We start from the raw sequence: 16,989 nt of genomic DNA, 5'->3' as shown, positions 1-16,989 counted from the left end.
GATCTTGTTTGAATATATCACAAGGCCAGTTCTTGTAAGAAAATATTGGGGTTCTTTGTGGTTGAAAGTTAAACAAAATAATGGGAACTATGGGTCTGTCATTTTGATAGAAAGCTTGAAATATACCAGGTCTTCCAGCATACAAATCGAATCATTCAGACCAAAATTTACAGCCAAAAAGCAACTTATACACCATGACAACATTGGAGGATCAAAAATTCCAAGTGAAATGAAATGGAATTTGGAAAGATAGTGATGTTGGTATGCTTACACTACATTTATACACACACTTAATACTGTGTTGACTTGTAAGCCAGAAAATATGGTAATATTACATTTGAAAAAAAGACAGAGAGCTGGCAGAATCTTTACTGCACTGGGCAAAATGCTGCTAAGCATTTTGCCCATTTTTACATTCTGAGTTGAAATTCTACTGAGATCCACTTTGCCTTTCATTCTTTCAAGGTTGATAAAATAAGTATCAGTCGAGCTCTAGGGTCAATGTAATTGACTTATTCCCTACCATGAACTTGCTAGACTTGTACCAAAATTTGAAACCAACTTTACATTTGAAAAAAAGAGAAATTTTATATAATCAGCAACAGCAAAAATGCCAATTTGTCAAATACAACAGAATTAATAAGATCAATATTCAAGTGAAAGATATGAAATATTATGGGAAAAATATCTAATCCAAAAGTTAAGGACAATTATTGGCTGAAATTATCATTTCAAACTTTGCCATCAGTGAAACTGTCAATTGGCATTTTCACTTTTAGATTAGATTCTTTTCCTTTTGAACATTTTCTACTCAACTAAATATCTATTAATCTACCTTATGTGAGGGTGGTAATTTGTTGTTCTTTTGGGATAGTGATTGGTATATAATCAGTAAACTTAATCATGAATGAAAATACTATTATCAGAGACACTACTTAATGCTGAAATAGGTGTTTCAGAAATTCTCAGACAAAAGTTTAAAAATCAACTTGTGTGATAAATGATCAAGCTGATTTCTTTGTCCATATCTGGTGATAGACTATACAAAGTTGTTTTACCTACCACTCAGTGATAGGTAATCATATTTCTATATCTTTTGCTTGCTTAATAACAGTATATGTGGATAAATTGAAATCCTAAATAACCTAAAGTAATTTTCCAGAGTAACTAAATTACAGTTAGACAAGTCAAAAGCTTTCATGTGTTGATCCAGTTTGTTAGAAAGAGAAGCCAAATCACCTTCAAGTCACACTGTACCACCTTAAAAAAGAAAGAACACATTGAATATGGACTTGAAAAAGTGAAGTAGTCATTACTGGAATCCTTTTGATTGAAGGTCTGCTCAATCAAGGCTCATCTTTTGCTTTCTCAGCTTCTAAAATGTTGAACATTTTCATCGTTCATCAATGCATTTAACCCTTTCTTAGAACGCAGTGATATATAAAAGTTGTTTATATAAAATATTTCGTTCATGTAAAAATAATTATCAAATCTCTCACTAACCTTCAAGTACTTTCTTAATTAACTGGTACCTATTTTCAGATGGGTTTAATTATGCCCAGTATCTTCCTCAAGGAAGCACATACCTAGTAATGAACCTTTAACTCCTTATCCTATGCATTTTTGTTATCAGCTTAATTATCAACAGGAAGGCATGTAGCTTAGCGGTTAGAGTATTCAGCTCACAACCGTAAATAGTGAGCTTGATTCCTGGCAGCATACTGTGTCCTTGAACAAGACACTCCATTTCACATTGCTCCAGTCCACTCAGCTGTCAAAAGTGAGTTGTACCTGTATTTGAAAGGGCCAGCTTTGTCACATTCTGTGTTATGCTGAATCTCCCTGAGAACTACATTAAACCTTTAGCATTCAGATTATTCTGTCAAATGTAACACTTTTTCATTCAAATTGTTTTTAATTAATCCTGCATTATTTTGCAGCTTTGAAATTTTGATGATGTGACTGTACATTTTATAATGGCATTGAAGGGTAGGTATGATAGGCTTGATCCTGGATGGTTAGAACATAAAACAGGAAGTATATTTGGGCCGGATATGGCCGGTTTAAATGCTAAAGGGTTAAGGGTACATGTGTCTGTCAAATGCTCGGCCACTTGCACATTAATTTCACTAGTAGGCTGTTCTGTTGATTGGATCAATTGGAACCTGTGTCACCATAACTGATGGAGTGCTATTTTTTTCTTTTATACATCAACAACTATATGGTTTGGCCATATGAACTCTGTTAATATACACGATTGTTATATTCCTTAAAACTGAAAGGCACACAGAAAATATCAATTAACTTTTGCTAGAAAAAAAAATTGAAAAATAAAAACAAAACCAAAGAGCTGACAGTTACTGCCTAACATTTAATATTTTGTCTGAGATTAGCATCTTTCTTCAATGATTATTAAAATCATTTATGAACTGTCATTAAAAAAATTAATAGATTTTGTTATGCAAAATTTTGTGAAAATGTCAACTTCTCCATGAGAAAATTTGATATTTCTAAACCTTTTCATTAGAGATAAATAAACAGTCAGCATTAAAATATACTCTTTTTCTATAACCATTGTTAAATAAACATGTACAGAACATAGGTTCAGAATTTGAAAAATAATAATAAATTTGAACAGTAATGATGAAGTCAATAGTGATTAATTAAAACATTTATTTTGAGTATGATCATGAAAAATAAATGTATGCTTAGTTCTGTGAAGCATATGTTTATAAAACACTAGTTTCTATTTCAAGTAAATTCACAACAACAGGACAGACAAGAAACAAAGCAGGCTTATGATTTTTGCAGAGTCCAGTAACATTTTATATGATTTTCATTTAGAATCCAACTACAATACCATTCAATTAGAAAACAAAACTGTAAAAATTACAATCAGTTGTGCTACACTGAACAAACTTTTTAGTTTTTGGTGTTTGTATTGATTTCAAAGAGTAATTATTGATCGTGAAATATCTAAGAAATCAAAAAGCTGAAAAGTGTGTGTTGGGGGAGAAATGTCTTTTTCCTTTTTAACCTCTAATTTTATATGCAATATTATTTCACAAATAGTGTCAAAAATAACCAATTTCAGATATGGACAATATGTATTATTGTCAACCTTCTTAGGTGTATTTACAAAGGAATAACTCTCAAGATGACTATTATTAACAGGTGTCATCAATAAAAAGACTAGATCAATGACTTACTAGGTAAGTTGTATGTCTTAATTTAGTTAGTTGCTGTTTGGTTATTTATTTATTTATTTAAATTAGAGACTTAATCATGTAAAACCTTAAATTAATAAATTTATAGACTTCTTAGCATTTCTAATAAGTGTGAAAAAAATATGCTCAAAAGACTTATCAGGGTTCAAAGTTACATATATAAAAAAATAACTGAAAGAAAGGGAAAATTCAAAGAAAAGTGACATACAATAAATATAGAACAAAAGTATATGAACAAGAACCATTATAACTGATGTATGTGTGTGTGTGTGTGTGTGAGTGTGTGAGTGTGTTCAAAATGAAGATAGTTGCAATAATCTAAATATTTTCCTAATAGCTGTTATTAGATTGATCCTTAGGAAGAAATATATTATTTCCATATGGAGAGTCAAGATGTGTATTAAGAATATTGGATGTTTCTCTAACAAATTGTTTCAGGTTACTTCAATTTTAGCACATACTCTGGATTTTTGGTCCTAGATTACTTTAAAAAAAAATTGAGAAAAGTAAATAAAAGGAAGTCTGGAGTAGTCAATGTTGAAGACAAGTTGTTAAGAATTACAAGAGCATGGTTTAACTGAGTTCAAATCCTGTAGCTGATTCAATTGCATATAGTAATTTACTTCTCATTGTCTCTTCATTGTAGAACTCGGGAAGCTTCAGTAAGTTCATACATGTACTAGCAGTGGGTAGGCGCTCCAATTCAGTACCAGCATTATGGATACAAAAGACTGGATATAAATCCTAGAAAAAGAAAAATAATGGCACATCTTTATACAAATATCATTATCATCATCATCATCACTACTTTAACATTCTCTTTTCCATGCTTCCATGGGTCAGAAACAGTATATTGAGGCAGAATTTCTATGGCTTGATGTCTTTCCTGACACGACCCTCCACCTGTTTCCAAACAGGATATTTCTCCCATGGGTAGGGGTATTTCCATGGATTACTGAAAATGAATGACACTGCTTGTGTGACAATGACACTCATTGACTACTATCACCTGATGTAAAGACAAGGTGACACAAAAACACACACATATGTGTGTGTGTATGTATATATATATATACTTTATTTAAAGCAGCAGAAAATTTAACAAAACCTGTAACTCTGAGTTTCACTTTCCCGTTCGTCGGACAGTTTTTGCTAAAATAGAACTGATATGCCAATTCTATCAAGACTAGTATAAACGCTAGAATTGGCATATCGGTTCTATTTTAGCAAAAACTGTCCGACGAACGGGAACGTGAAACTCAGAGTTACAGGTTTTGTTGAATTTTCTGCTGCTTTTAAATAAAGCATATTACTCTACCCCTGGTATTTGAGTACTCTTTCTTCCACCTTGTTTCACATTTATGTATTTACTCCGGTATATATATAGACAGAGAATGAACATACTACTATTATGTTCTTAAGAATGAAATTAACCTCTCTGTTTATATATCTACCCTCTTTTGTTGGCAAATGAAATAGGGATAAGAATGTGCATTGTCCGTTTAATTGGAAAATTCTATATGTGGCTGAAGATTGCTCGACATTTTAAAACTGATGTAATACTTACAGTGTTTAATAAAATGAAGTAGCATGAAATAATTGTACTACTCTACCTTGGATATCCTTGTTGCTTATTTTAATTATAATAACCCCATTTGATTTATATGGATAATACCATACACAATTCTGGTGCCTTTAACTTAAGTACCATATTCATCTGTATCTAAATTTTGCTGAACTTATATATGTGTGTGTGTGTGTGCGTGCGCACAAACACACACACATACATATATATATATACACACATACAATGTGCTTCTTTTAGTTTCTATCTTCCAAATTCTCTCACAAGGTTTTTGTCAGTCTGGGGCTATGGTAGAAGACACTGAACCCAGAACCATGTGGTTGGGAAGCAAACTTTGGTGCTACTTTGGAATGTGATCTACAAAGGAGATTACTTTAGGTTACCTTTTAGTTTATTTTACAATTTCTAAAAACCCGTAAGTTGTTGGCTAAAGATTTTTACAATGTGATCAGCGATGAGACGAAGGCAGTTGAATTCTTACAAGAAACTAGAAGACAATTGCATTTTTACAAGAAACCAGCATTAAATTCACATAATTTCTTAAGAAAAAGAAAGGTATTACTTTGATGTGTGATCTACATGAACAAATTTACTTTGGTGGGTCATCATCATCATCATCATTTAACATCTGTTGTACATGCTGGCATGGATTAGACGGTTTGACCAGGGCTGGCAAGGTGGTAGGCTGTACCAGACTCCCGTCTGATTTGGCATGGTTTCTACTGCTGGATGCCCTTCCTAGCACCAACCACCCCAAGAGTGTAATGGGTGCTTTGTATGTGCCACTAGTGCAGGTGTTAGTTATGTGACACCAGCATCAGCCATGAGTATGATTTCACTTGGCTTGACGGGTCTTCTCAAGCACAACATATCGACAAAGGTCTCGGTCACTAGTCATTGCCTCTATGGAGCCCAAAGTTTGAAGATTATGCTTCACCTCATCCCATGTCTTCCTGGGTCTACCTCTACCACAGGTTCCCTCCACAGTTAGAGATCAGCACTTCTTTACATACACAGCTGTCCTTGTCCATATGCATCACATGACCATGCCAGTGCATTCATCTCTCTTGCACACTACATCTGATGCCTCTTATACCTAAGTTTTCTCTGAAGATGCTTACACTCTGTTGAACATGCACACTGACATTGCACATCCAGCAAAGCATACTGGCTTCATTTCTTTCAAGCCTAATTATGTCATTGGCTATCACAGGCCATGTTTCATTGCCATGTAGCTTAGCTGTTAACACACAGGCATCATACACTCTGTCTTTTACCCTGAGGGAGAGGACCTTTGTTGCCAGCAGAGGCAAAGAGCTCTCTGAGCCATCATATTAAGTTCCCAGACAAGATAGCTGCATACCACAGTCTATTTGGCTAATATGTTTCATACCTACCTCTTAGTTGAGCAAATGAATCCAGTTGCTCCACTAATATATAAATGTCCAATGTTGTTAAATCCATTCAATACATGCAGAATTGGATAACTGATTTAATCCATTAGCATTCAGATTACTGTCAAATGTAATTCTGATTTATTCATATTATTTTGATTTAATCATGCATTATCTCACAGCTTTGAGATGTGAGATAATGCTAGATTGATGTGATTGCTAGATTTTTAGAATGACATTGTAGGATAGGTGTGAGAGGCCAGATCTGGTTCATTTGAACAGATAGCTGGTTGAATATTTAGGCTGGATATGGCTGGTTTAAATGCTAAAAGGTTAAAAGAGTAAAAGGTGATAACAAAATTATTTTACAAGATTAATAATTCAGAATAATACTAACCTTAAAACCCAGCAGAGGTGGCCGAGAACAGCTAGTTACAAATTTTAACAACTGCCTTAGTTGTTGGTCGGTCAATTCATAGACAACTTTCCAAAAAATTTCTATCACAGGATGTTCAGCAGTAAAGCCCCCTGCAACAGAAAAATATTATATTAGAATAAACAAAAAATATGTAACATAATTGTAAACAATTACTTCAGCAAAATTAGAAAATATCAACAAATAAAACTAATATTTAGAATATCCCACAGAGGTCAACTTAGCTTTTTATCCCTACAGGGTCATTAAGATAAAGTACCAGTCAAGTACTGAAGTTGATACAAAACTCCTTCCCTCAAAATAGTTGGCCTTGGGTCGCAAATATAAAATATATGAAAATATTTGGTGAATAGGCACAGGCATAGCTGTGTGATAAGAAGCTTGCTTCCCAACCACATGGTTCCAAGTTCAATCCCACTGCATGGTGCCTTCAAGGGGATTTTTACTACAGCCTCAGGCTGACCAAAGCCTTGTGAATGGATTTGGTAGATGGAAACTGAAAGAAACCAATATTTTAAATATATATATACACTTTATTATAAAAGCTGCAAAATAGTCACAGAACTGTTACTCCGAGTTTCATGTTCCCGTTTGTTAGACAGTATTCATCACAACTACCTCATGAATGAGAATGTGAAACTCCGCGTAACAGTTCTGTGAATTTTTGTGACTTTTATAATAAAATATATTACACTACCTTTGGTATTTGAGTACAATTTTTTCCACATTGTTTGCACTTATGTGCCTAACTGTGTGTGTGTGTGTATATATATATACAATAATAATAATAATGAAATTATTGTATACAGTGCTCAGGTGCACCACAACTTGTCAGACAGTGCGTATAAAGTATATGCAGTAATGTACAAATGTCTGGAAAGCGAATAATGTATGAGTCAGATACATGCTGGTGTGTGTATGGAGGGGAGAAAATCAGGTGTAGTGTTGGCGAATCTCAGAAAGCATGGAAGTTTTGAAGGATGCAGTGCTCCGACAACTAACAACTGATGCCGGCAGTTTGTTCCATGCTTCAGCAACTCTCAGCGTGAAAAAAATGTTACCTAAAGTCATGGGAGCTGTGCTGTTTTCTGACTTTGTAAATATGTCCACGGGTGTTAGACGGGTGTACACAGGGGTTGGACAAAATAATGGAAACACCTAGCATCATAGCTTCATAATTTTGAAATATCTATAAAACTGTCAAAAGCTTGTATACTTTTATGTTGTTTGATTTATTATTAGTGATGCTTAATATGTTTTGCTAAAATTACTGTTTCTTTTCTGATATCATAATAAAAAGATAATCAAAATTCATTAAAATGACAGATCTATTGGACTTTCAAAGAGGTCAAATTGTTGGTGCTTGTATGGCAGGCGCTAGCATAATGTAAAAAAGCTGAAATGTTTGGTGTATCAAGAAGTAGTGTCTTGAAAGTAATGACAGCCTTTGAGAAAGAGGGAAAAACCTCCTCATTGAAACAAAACTCCAGAAGAAAACCTAAGCTTTCAGATAAGGACTGTCGAACTCTTATGTGAATTGTAAGGAAGGATCACAAAAGTACAGCTCCCAAAATTACTGCAGAGCTTAATGACCACCTTGAGAACCCAGTTTCCACAAAAAGTTTTTGCCAGGAGCTGTACAAAGTCAGATTTCACGGGAAGGCTGCAATCAGAAAACCACTACATTCAAAAACAAACGTTGCAAAGCATTTAGAGTGGAGTAAAAACCAACAGAATTGGTCCCTAGAGCAGTGGAAGAATGTTATTTTCTTGGACGAGCCATCCTTTACCTTATTTCCAACCACCGGCCAAGTATATGTGTGGAGACGGCTAAAAGTATTTGACCCAGACTGCCTTCTTCCAACTGTTAGACATGGAGGAGGAACTGTGATGATCTGAGGGGCTATATCTTGGAAATCTGCTGGCCCAGTGGTTTCCCTTCATGGCAGAATTAACAGTCAAGACTATTTAAGGATTTTATGTGATCAAATTCATCCTATGGTTGTGGAACTGGGGTTGATGTGTGAACTATAAAATTAACTTTTTTCAACTTATCAAATGTCAATATGGGGAAAAATTCACAACCTTCTGTACCAATAAAGCACTATTTTTCCTGAAAGTTGTTTTTTATATCTTCTATGGATTGCTAGAAGTTCAATAAGTTCCTACACCTTGATCCTTGGATCTTACCTTTACACATCAATATATATATATATATATATAAAAAAATACAAAATGGGACAAGAACGCAAAACATTCAAATAGACAACACAAAAAAACGGACGGGTCATTCGAAGCCTCTAATCTTCAGTCAAGAACTGGATCATCCTCGCAATTTCGGCTGATTAATCTTGATATATGTATATATATACATATATAAAATCCTACACTAGACATGTGCACTGGGATAATACACTTTAATATAGATATTTTTTTTAAGTGGCTAGCTGGCAGAATTGTTAGCATGCCAGGTGAAATGTTTACTGACATTTCATCTGTCTGTATTTTGTGGTCAAATTCTGTGAGGCTGACTTTGCCTCTCAACCATTTGGGGTTGATAAAATAAGTACCAGTTGAGTACTGGGGCAATGTAATTGACTTATCCTCTCCCACAAAAAACTGCTGGCCTTGTGCCAAAATTTGAAATTGATGGAGATTCTTCTTATTAACCAAGATAAATCAAGACAGCAGTAGTTAATGTATGTGCACTTTCAACAATGAAAGCAGTATCAAAGAGTGAAAGAACATAATTAAGAAACTAACCTGAATAATTAGTGTGTTGTTTTAAGTCTTCGAGATTCACAGGTGTGTTGGCTCCAGATATCAGTTCTTGCAGTTCATGTTCATCAAACATACGCAGCCATTCCAGATTGATTACATTAGCAAGACCTAATCGGAAAGCATGGCAATGAGGTCGAATCTAAAAAAAAAAAAGTTCATGACATTTTGAAATTGAAGTGAAAATTGTTATAGACACAAAAAATTTGAGTCTTTTAATAATTTGAAAAATAAAAAATAAAATTGATAATGAAACAAAATCTACAGACCTGCTTATTTAATTTATAATCTGCCATTAAATGGATATACTCAATCCGATTATAATTAGTTACTTGAATGTCTTTGCCACCTGGTTTTAGCTCCTCAATCTAAACAAGTATAAAAAAGAGAATCACAAAATATAAAAACAAAACAAAGAAACCAAAGTCGGCATAAAATCTTTATATATAAAAGTCAAGTTGTGTGTCTGTCTCCTACGATTTAGATTCCTAACTACTCCCACATTTTGCGGTGATTCATATCGAGCCCTTCTGGGTATTAGCGCGCGTCTACGATGAGTCTACAATTAAAAAAAAAATTTACCATCATTTTTTCCCATTTTAATGCATTTTTTCGCTATTATATAAGGGAAGTAACTCTAAAAATGTCTACAATGAGTCAACGATTTAAAAAAAAATTTACCCATTTGTTTCCATTTTTAATGCATTTTTTTGCTATTTTTTGGCTATAACTCTCTAAAAATGCTTATATGGTTCCGGGTTCAGTCCCACTGCGTGGCATCTTGGGCAAATGTCTTCTACTATAGCCTCGGGTCGACCAAAGCCTTGTGAGTGGATTTGGTAGACGGAAACTGAAAGAAGCCTGTCGTATGTATGTATATATATATATATGTGTATGTGTGTGTGTTTGTGTGTGTGTGTTTGTGTGTCTGTGTTTGTCCCTCTAGCATTGCTTGACAACCGATGCTGGTGTGTTTACGTCCCCGTCACTTAGCAGTTCGGCAAAAGGAGACTGATAGAATAAGTACTGGGCTTACAAAGAATAAGTCCTGGGGTCGATTTGCTCGACTAAAGGCGGTGCTCCAGCATGGCCGCAGTCAAATGACTGAAACAAGTAAAAGTATAGTTATTTCCCTTACAAACCTGAGCAATGCCGGGCGATACTGCTAGTTTATAATAAATTGATTTTGACTTTAAATTGTAGTTTTTATAAACAAGTAGGATCTTTTTATCTTTTTCTTTTTACCTTTACAGTTGTTTTAATCATTAGACTGCAGCCATGCTGGGGCAATGCCATGAAGAATTTTAGTTGAACAAATCAACCCTAGTAATTATTTTTTAAAGTACTGTTTTCGTTTCTCATTGTGTTCAACGTTTTTTCGATGTCCTGTACCCATATATACATGTATATATACATATATATGTATGTATATATACATGCATATATTTATATATTACTTATATTATTATACTAGCAGTATCGCCCGGCGTTGCTCGGGTTTGTAAGGGAAATAATTATATAAGCATTTTTAGAGATGTAAAGTATAATAGCCATCTCAATATGGCTAACCACAAAGGGGGAGGGGTGTTACTGTAGCTTTTTACGTTCTGAGATTTAATAATAAATTTTAGAGAGTTACTTCCCTTATATATGTCAAAAATGGATTAAAAATGGGAAAAATTGATGGTAAATTTTTTTTTAAATCGTAGACTCATCGTAGACGCGCGCTAATACCCAGACGGTCTCGATATGAATCACGACTATAAGATACCCGGTTTTGGTTAAACTGCACCGCAAAATGTGGGAGTAGGAATCTAAATCGTAGGAGACAGACACACAACCTCACTTTTATATATAAAGATTTCCTCTATTTACATAATATTGAGGTCTCTTTCTTTCTTTTGTTATCTTACTGTTTTTACCAATATACATATATATATATATATATAAATATATATATAGTTACAGAGATGTACTTGCATAGCAAGTGACTTGATCTGAGATCGTGTGCTGGAACGAAAACAGTTGCAGCGTTGAAGGTGTTTATAAGCCATTTAAGAAACACACAAAAACCGTTAGATTCACTTCAACATTTAAATTTAATTTGTCAAAATATTTTCGTCGCTTTGAGACCGCGACCTGTTAGCACGATATTTTTGTCAGTGAACAGGTCGCGGTCTCAAAGCGACGAAAATATTTTGGCAAATTAAATTTAAATGTTGAAGTGAATGTAACGGTTTTTGTGTGTTTCTTAAATGGCTTACAAACACCTTCCACGCTGCAATATATATATACACACATATATATATATGTATGTATGTATGTATGTGTGTATATGTGTATGCATGTATGTGTGTGTGTGTGCGTGTCTGTGCTTGTGATTGTCCTCCACCACTGCTTGACAACGAATGTTGGTTTGTTTACATCCCTGTCACCTAGTGGTTTGACAAAGGAAACAGATAGAATAAGTACAATGCTTACAAAAATAAAACTGGAGTTGATTCATTAAACTACAATTCTTCAAGGCATTTCCCCAGCATAGCCACAGACCAATGGCTGGAAAAAGCAGAAGAATAAAAGAATACATTCTCTGCTTTGGTCTTATGTTCAAGGCATGAGAAAGCTTGAGTTTACATGAGAAGGCCTAACAGACCTGGTAGAAACAGCAACCAAATCTCCCTCAAATCACACCTTACTGTCTTATGTATGTATATATATATGAGCCAATGAGGGGGACCTCTACATGGTAGCTAGACCTGGTAGAAATAGCAGCCAAATTTCCCCCAAATCACACCTTACTGTCTTATCTATGTATATATGTATGTATGAGCCTATGAGGGAGACCCCTACATGGCAGCTAGACATGGTAGAAATAGCAGCCAAATCTCCCTCAAATCACACCTTACTGTCTTATCTTTCTGCTACTTGGATATAGGTCTTATATTCGTCGTAAAAAACTTTCCTGTCACACACTCACGCACACACATACACACGCACCCTCACACACACACACACACACACACTCACACACACGCACGTTAGCTTACAATTTTATTTATATATTTGCGTGTCTATGTGTGGAAAGAGGAAGTGGGAGGCAGAGTGAAAGAATCACTCACTACAGTAAGTGAATTACTTTCATTTTATTCGTTGCCCACTGTGTGTGTGCGTTTGCGTGTGGTGTAAACCAGACTAAGAAAAGCATTTGACACACACACCAGAATGTGAGTTTTCTGTAAATTTTGCTTAATTGGAGTTTAAATTTTAAAAACTGGACCTGGCATGACGCGATGCATTGTACTCTTAAAAATGCTAGGTAAATTGTAATTGAAGAAATCCTATATTGTAGATTTCTATAACTCCCAAAGGGAGGCAGATAAAATCTGCCTTTTATAAGAGATGATCGAATGCTACACATCCTTTTCGAAGTAAGTTTTATCTTAATAATTATGATGCGCACTCTTCTCCTTTACTATCTCTTCTCTGTATATCTCTCCCCCTCTCTCGTTCTTCATACTTTCTGGTTTTCTCTCTCACCCTTCCCTATTCTTCTCCTCTCCCCTTCACCATTCCCGCTCTCACTCCTCCTCCTCGACTCTCTTGTCGTTGACATGTGATGAGAGGGAATCCATCTTTCTGACTACTATCTTCACAAAGACCAGACCAGCTTATCCTGTCTCTTCATAAGCTTTCTCCTTAAGCATTCAGAAGAATTTTTCTATCGTCTTGGCTTAACAGCCCTCATTGTTTGTTCTTACTGTTTTTTTCTCACTGTTCTGACTTTTACTGTTTTATTGTTTTTACTGTTTTGTTCTCACAGTACTGTTCTTGTTACCACTTTCCCCCTCTGCAAAAAATCCCAAATTTTATTTAATTTGCTTTGCGGGAAGGACTATTTCAATGAAGTCACGTCTTGTCCTTACCTTCGAAATGCAGAGTAGATGAAACAGGGACAACTGAAGAAGGGGAATATTCTTTTTGTTGTATGTCTCGTTTCTCTCTTTTTTTTTTGTTGTTTGAAAAAATGTTCGTTTGTTTTTTTTTGTTTTTATTTCTCATTGTGTTCAACGTTTTTTTGATGTCCTGTACCCATATATGCATGTATATAGGGAGAATTCCCGAAAAAAACAAAAAGACGAAGACAGATGGTGTAGAAAACAAACAAGTGTATATATGCATGTATATATGTAGGTTTGTACATATATGTATATATGTAAATATTTATATATTATTTATGCTCTTATATATATATATATATATTATTTATGCTATTATATATATATATATATTATTTATGCTATTATATATATATATATTATTTATGCTATTATATATATATATATATATATATATACACACATACACACACATATATATATATAAATATATCTCAGAGAATACAAACATTCTCAGTAGTATGATGAAGCATTTTATGCATTAAAAGTAATGAACACAACAATACCTTTGTAACTCCTAGTTCATTTGTAACGACAGTGAAATCCAAACCCAGATCAACTACATCTTCCTTGTAAGTCTTCAAAAAGAGTAGATTCCTGTGAGAGAAAATTGAAAATATAGACTTCATTATAGCTGGTTATATTTATTTGAAATTTTATGTATGAAAGAAAGTATGTGTGTGTGTGTGTGTATATATATATATATATTACGGAGATGTACTCGCATAGCAAGTAATTTGATCTGAGATCGTGTGCTGAAACGAAAACAATTGAGCGTGGAAGGTGTTTATAAGCCATTTAAGAAACACACAAAAGCCGTTCGATTCACTCCAACATTTAAGTTTAATTTGTCAAAATATTTTCGTCGCTAAAATCCGCGACCTGTTCACTGACAAAAATCCGTGCTGCATCACGTGCTGAGATGCAGCATGGATTTTTGTCAGTGAACAGGTCGTGGATTTTAGCGACGAAAATATTTTGACAAATTAAACTTAAATGTTGAAGTGAATCGAACGGTTTTTGTGTGTTTCTTAAATGGCTTATAAACACCTTCCACGCTGCAATTATATATATATATATATTTTATATATAGAGATATATATATATATCATCAACATCATCGTTTAAAGTCTGCTTTCCATGCTGGCATGGGTTGGACAGTTTGACTGAGGACTGGTGAGTCAGAAGGCTGCACCAGGCTCAATCTGATCTGGCAAAGTTTCTGCAGCTGGATGCCCTTCCTAACGCCAATCACTCCAAGAGTGTAGTGGGTGCTTTTATGTGCCACTGGCACGAGGGCCAGTCAGGTGGTTCTGGCATTGGCCACACTCAAAAGGTGTTTTTTACATGCTACCTGCAGGGGAGCCAGTCCGGCAGCACTGACAATGACCACGCTCGAATGTTGTTTTTCACATGCCACTGACACATGTGCCGGTAAGGCAATGTTGGCACGATCACTTTCAAATGGTGCTTTTTATGTGCCACCGACACGGGAGCCAATATGTGTGTGCGTATATATATGTATATATATATATATATAACTATAAATAAGGGTATTTGAGAGACACCACTATGCCGAAATAGCAGTCAGGGATTGCTATTTCGGCATGGTGGTGTCTCTCAGATACCCTTATTTATAAATTTATATATATATTCATGTGTGTGTATATATATATATATATATATATATATATATACACATATATATATATATACACACACACACACATATATATATATATAAAAGGAAAGGAGAAGAAATATAGTGGATACTTGGCTAATTTTATTTGTATCATGAAGATTTAGGATGAAAAGGAAGCAAATCAACAAAAGGAATAAACATAAAAGAATCCTACATGTGTTTCAATCCGGCCATTAGGTTTCGATCATCAGTATTTAAGTGATGTTAGATGTAAAATAACCCCACATTATGTCCAGATAATATCATAGAGTGATGTTTACTTTCTGGTGGTGAAAAACGAAATAACTAGGATGAGGACTGTGTTTTCAAATATTCAAACATAAACAATAATTTATTAGGATGCCGAGTTCATGTGGGGAGGTATTTATTTCCTAATGAAATTATGCTAAAATACTATAATCTATTTGAAAAATAGGCATATAAGTGTTAAGGGACATAAAGTAGTCATTTAATTATAATACGGGCATTCCATTGTTCAGAGAAATGTTATTGTTTACATACTTCAGGGATGAATTTAAATATTCATGCGGAAAAAAAAAGGTATAGAGAGAAAAATAGATTTTTTTGAGGGGGAAAAAAATATGAAAAGTGACAAAATGGGAGAAAAGTGGGAGAAGAAACACAGACTTTTTATATGGGGTATAAGATACAAAAAAGATTAAGAAATAAAAGAGAAAAAGGGAAAAGTTATTTTATATTTTATACCCTGATATTATTTTAGAACGTAATTTGGAGAAAAGTTATAACTGTTATTATTTAGCATTTCAATGGACTAAGATATGCTTTCCATTGTTCAAAGAAAAAGTATTAGGTATATAAAAGGTTATAGTGCACTTACTTGTGACAGGAATTTATATTTTTATGTGAAAAAAAAAATTTTTTTTTAATGTGATGTAGTTCATAATTCGTTAGATTTTTTCTGAAGTATAATTGTAAGAACTAGTAATCTCCCTTTGTTCGTGTGGTTAAATTTTTTTTTTCCTAGTGTTTTACTATAATTCTGCTTGGTCATTTGTTACTTCACACTTTACGCTTTAGTTTGTTAAAGAGAGGAAGAGGTGGAGTGAGTGACAGAATAAGAGAGAGAGATAACAGCCGGTCACTTCCACTAACCACATTCTCATGCTGTTAGTGGAAGTGAGAGGTGAAGAGAAGGAGAAAGAGAAAAATGTTAACAACGTGAAGAGGGGAATGGCATGGTTGAAAAGTCTGTTGAAGTAAGAGGTAGAGAGAAAGAAATATAAAGTGTGTAACAGAAGGAAGTTTTAAACATAATATATTATTGTAACTACAGTTTGGATGTTACTTTTTTTAATTTGCAATGGAATTAAAACTAATGATGTGAAAAAACATTGCATGCATTCTCTATATTGTTTTGTGTACATTAATTGTGTATAATGTAAAGTAATTAGGATAAAATATTGCATAATAAGGAATATGCAATTACATACTGATCTTGCAGTTTCAACAGAATTCAATACTAATGAATTAATGTATTAAGCATTTTATTCCTTTATTTGTTTCAGTCATTTGACTGCAGCCATGCTGGAGCACCACCTTCAGTTGAACAAATCAATCCCAGGACTTATTCTTTGTAAGCCTAGTACTTATTCTATCGGTCTCTTTTGCTGAATCGCTAAGTTACAGAGATGTAAACACAAACACACACACACACACATATATATATATATATATATATATATATTATATATATATATATATATTTATATATATATACACACACACATATACATATACGACAGGCTTTTTTCAGTTTCCATCTACCAAATCCACTCATAAGGCTTTGGTCAGCCCAAGGCTATAGTAGAAGACAGCTGCCCAAGGTGCCATGCAGTGGGACTGAACCTAGAACCATGTGGTTGGGATGTAAATTTCTTACCGCACAGCCAC

The 16,989-nt window shown here is 34.2% G+C and overlaps 1 protein-coding gene across 1 annotated transcript in view; it reads right to left on the bottom strand.

Annotated features, from left to right (window-relative positions):
- Positions 1–2,651: 2,651 nt before the first annotated feature.
- Positions 2,652–16,989, bottom strand: part of LOC115222120 (ubiquitin-protein ligase E3C) — a 64,445-nt gene continuing 50,107 nt past the window's right edge. Inside the window, exons 20-24 of the mRNA XM_029792250.2 lie at positions 13,883–13,973; positions 9,690–9,788; positions 9,406–9,562; positions 6,604–6,734; positions 2,652–3,971 (exon numbers count right to left, since the gene is read on the bottom strand). Coding sequence (XP_029648110.1) covers positions 3,801–3,971; positions 6,604–6,734; positions 9,406–9,562; positions 9,690–9,788; positions 13,883–13,973 — 649 coding nt within the window. The 3' untranslated portion in view covers positions 2,652–3,800. The remainder of the gene's footprint in view (positions 3,972–6,603; positions 6,735–9,405; positions 9,563–9,689; positions 9,789–13,882; positions 13,974–16,989) is intronic.

The sequence above is a fragment of the Octopus sinensis genome, linkage group LG19, assembly GCF_006345805.1.
Source record: "Octopus sinensis linkage group LG19, ASM634580v1, whole genome shotgun sequence".
Classification (NCBI taxonomy): Eukaryota; Metazoa; Mollusca; class Cephalopoda; order Octopoda; family Octopodidae; genus Octopus; species Octopus sinensis.
This window is presented reverse-complemented; position numbering and strand designations above follow the sequence as displayed.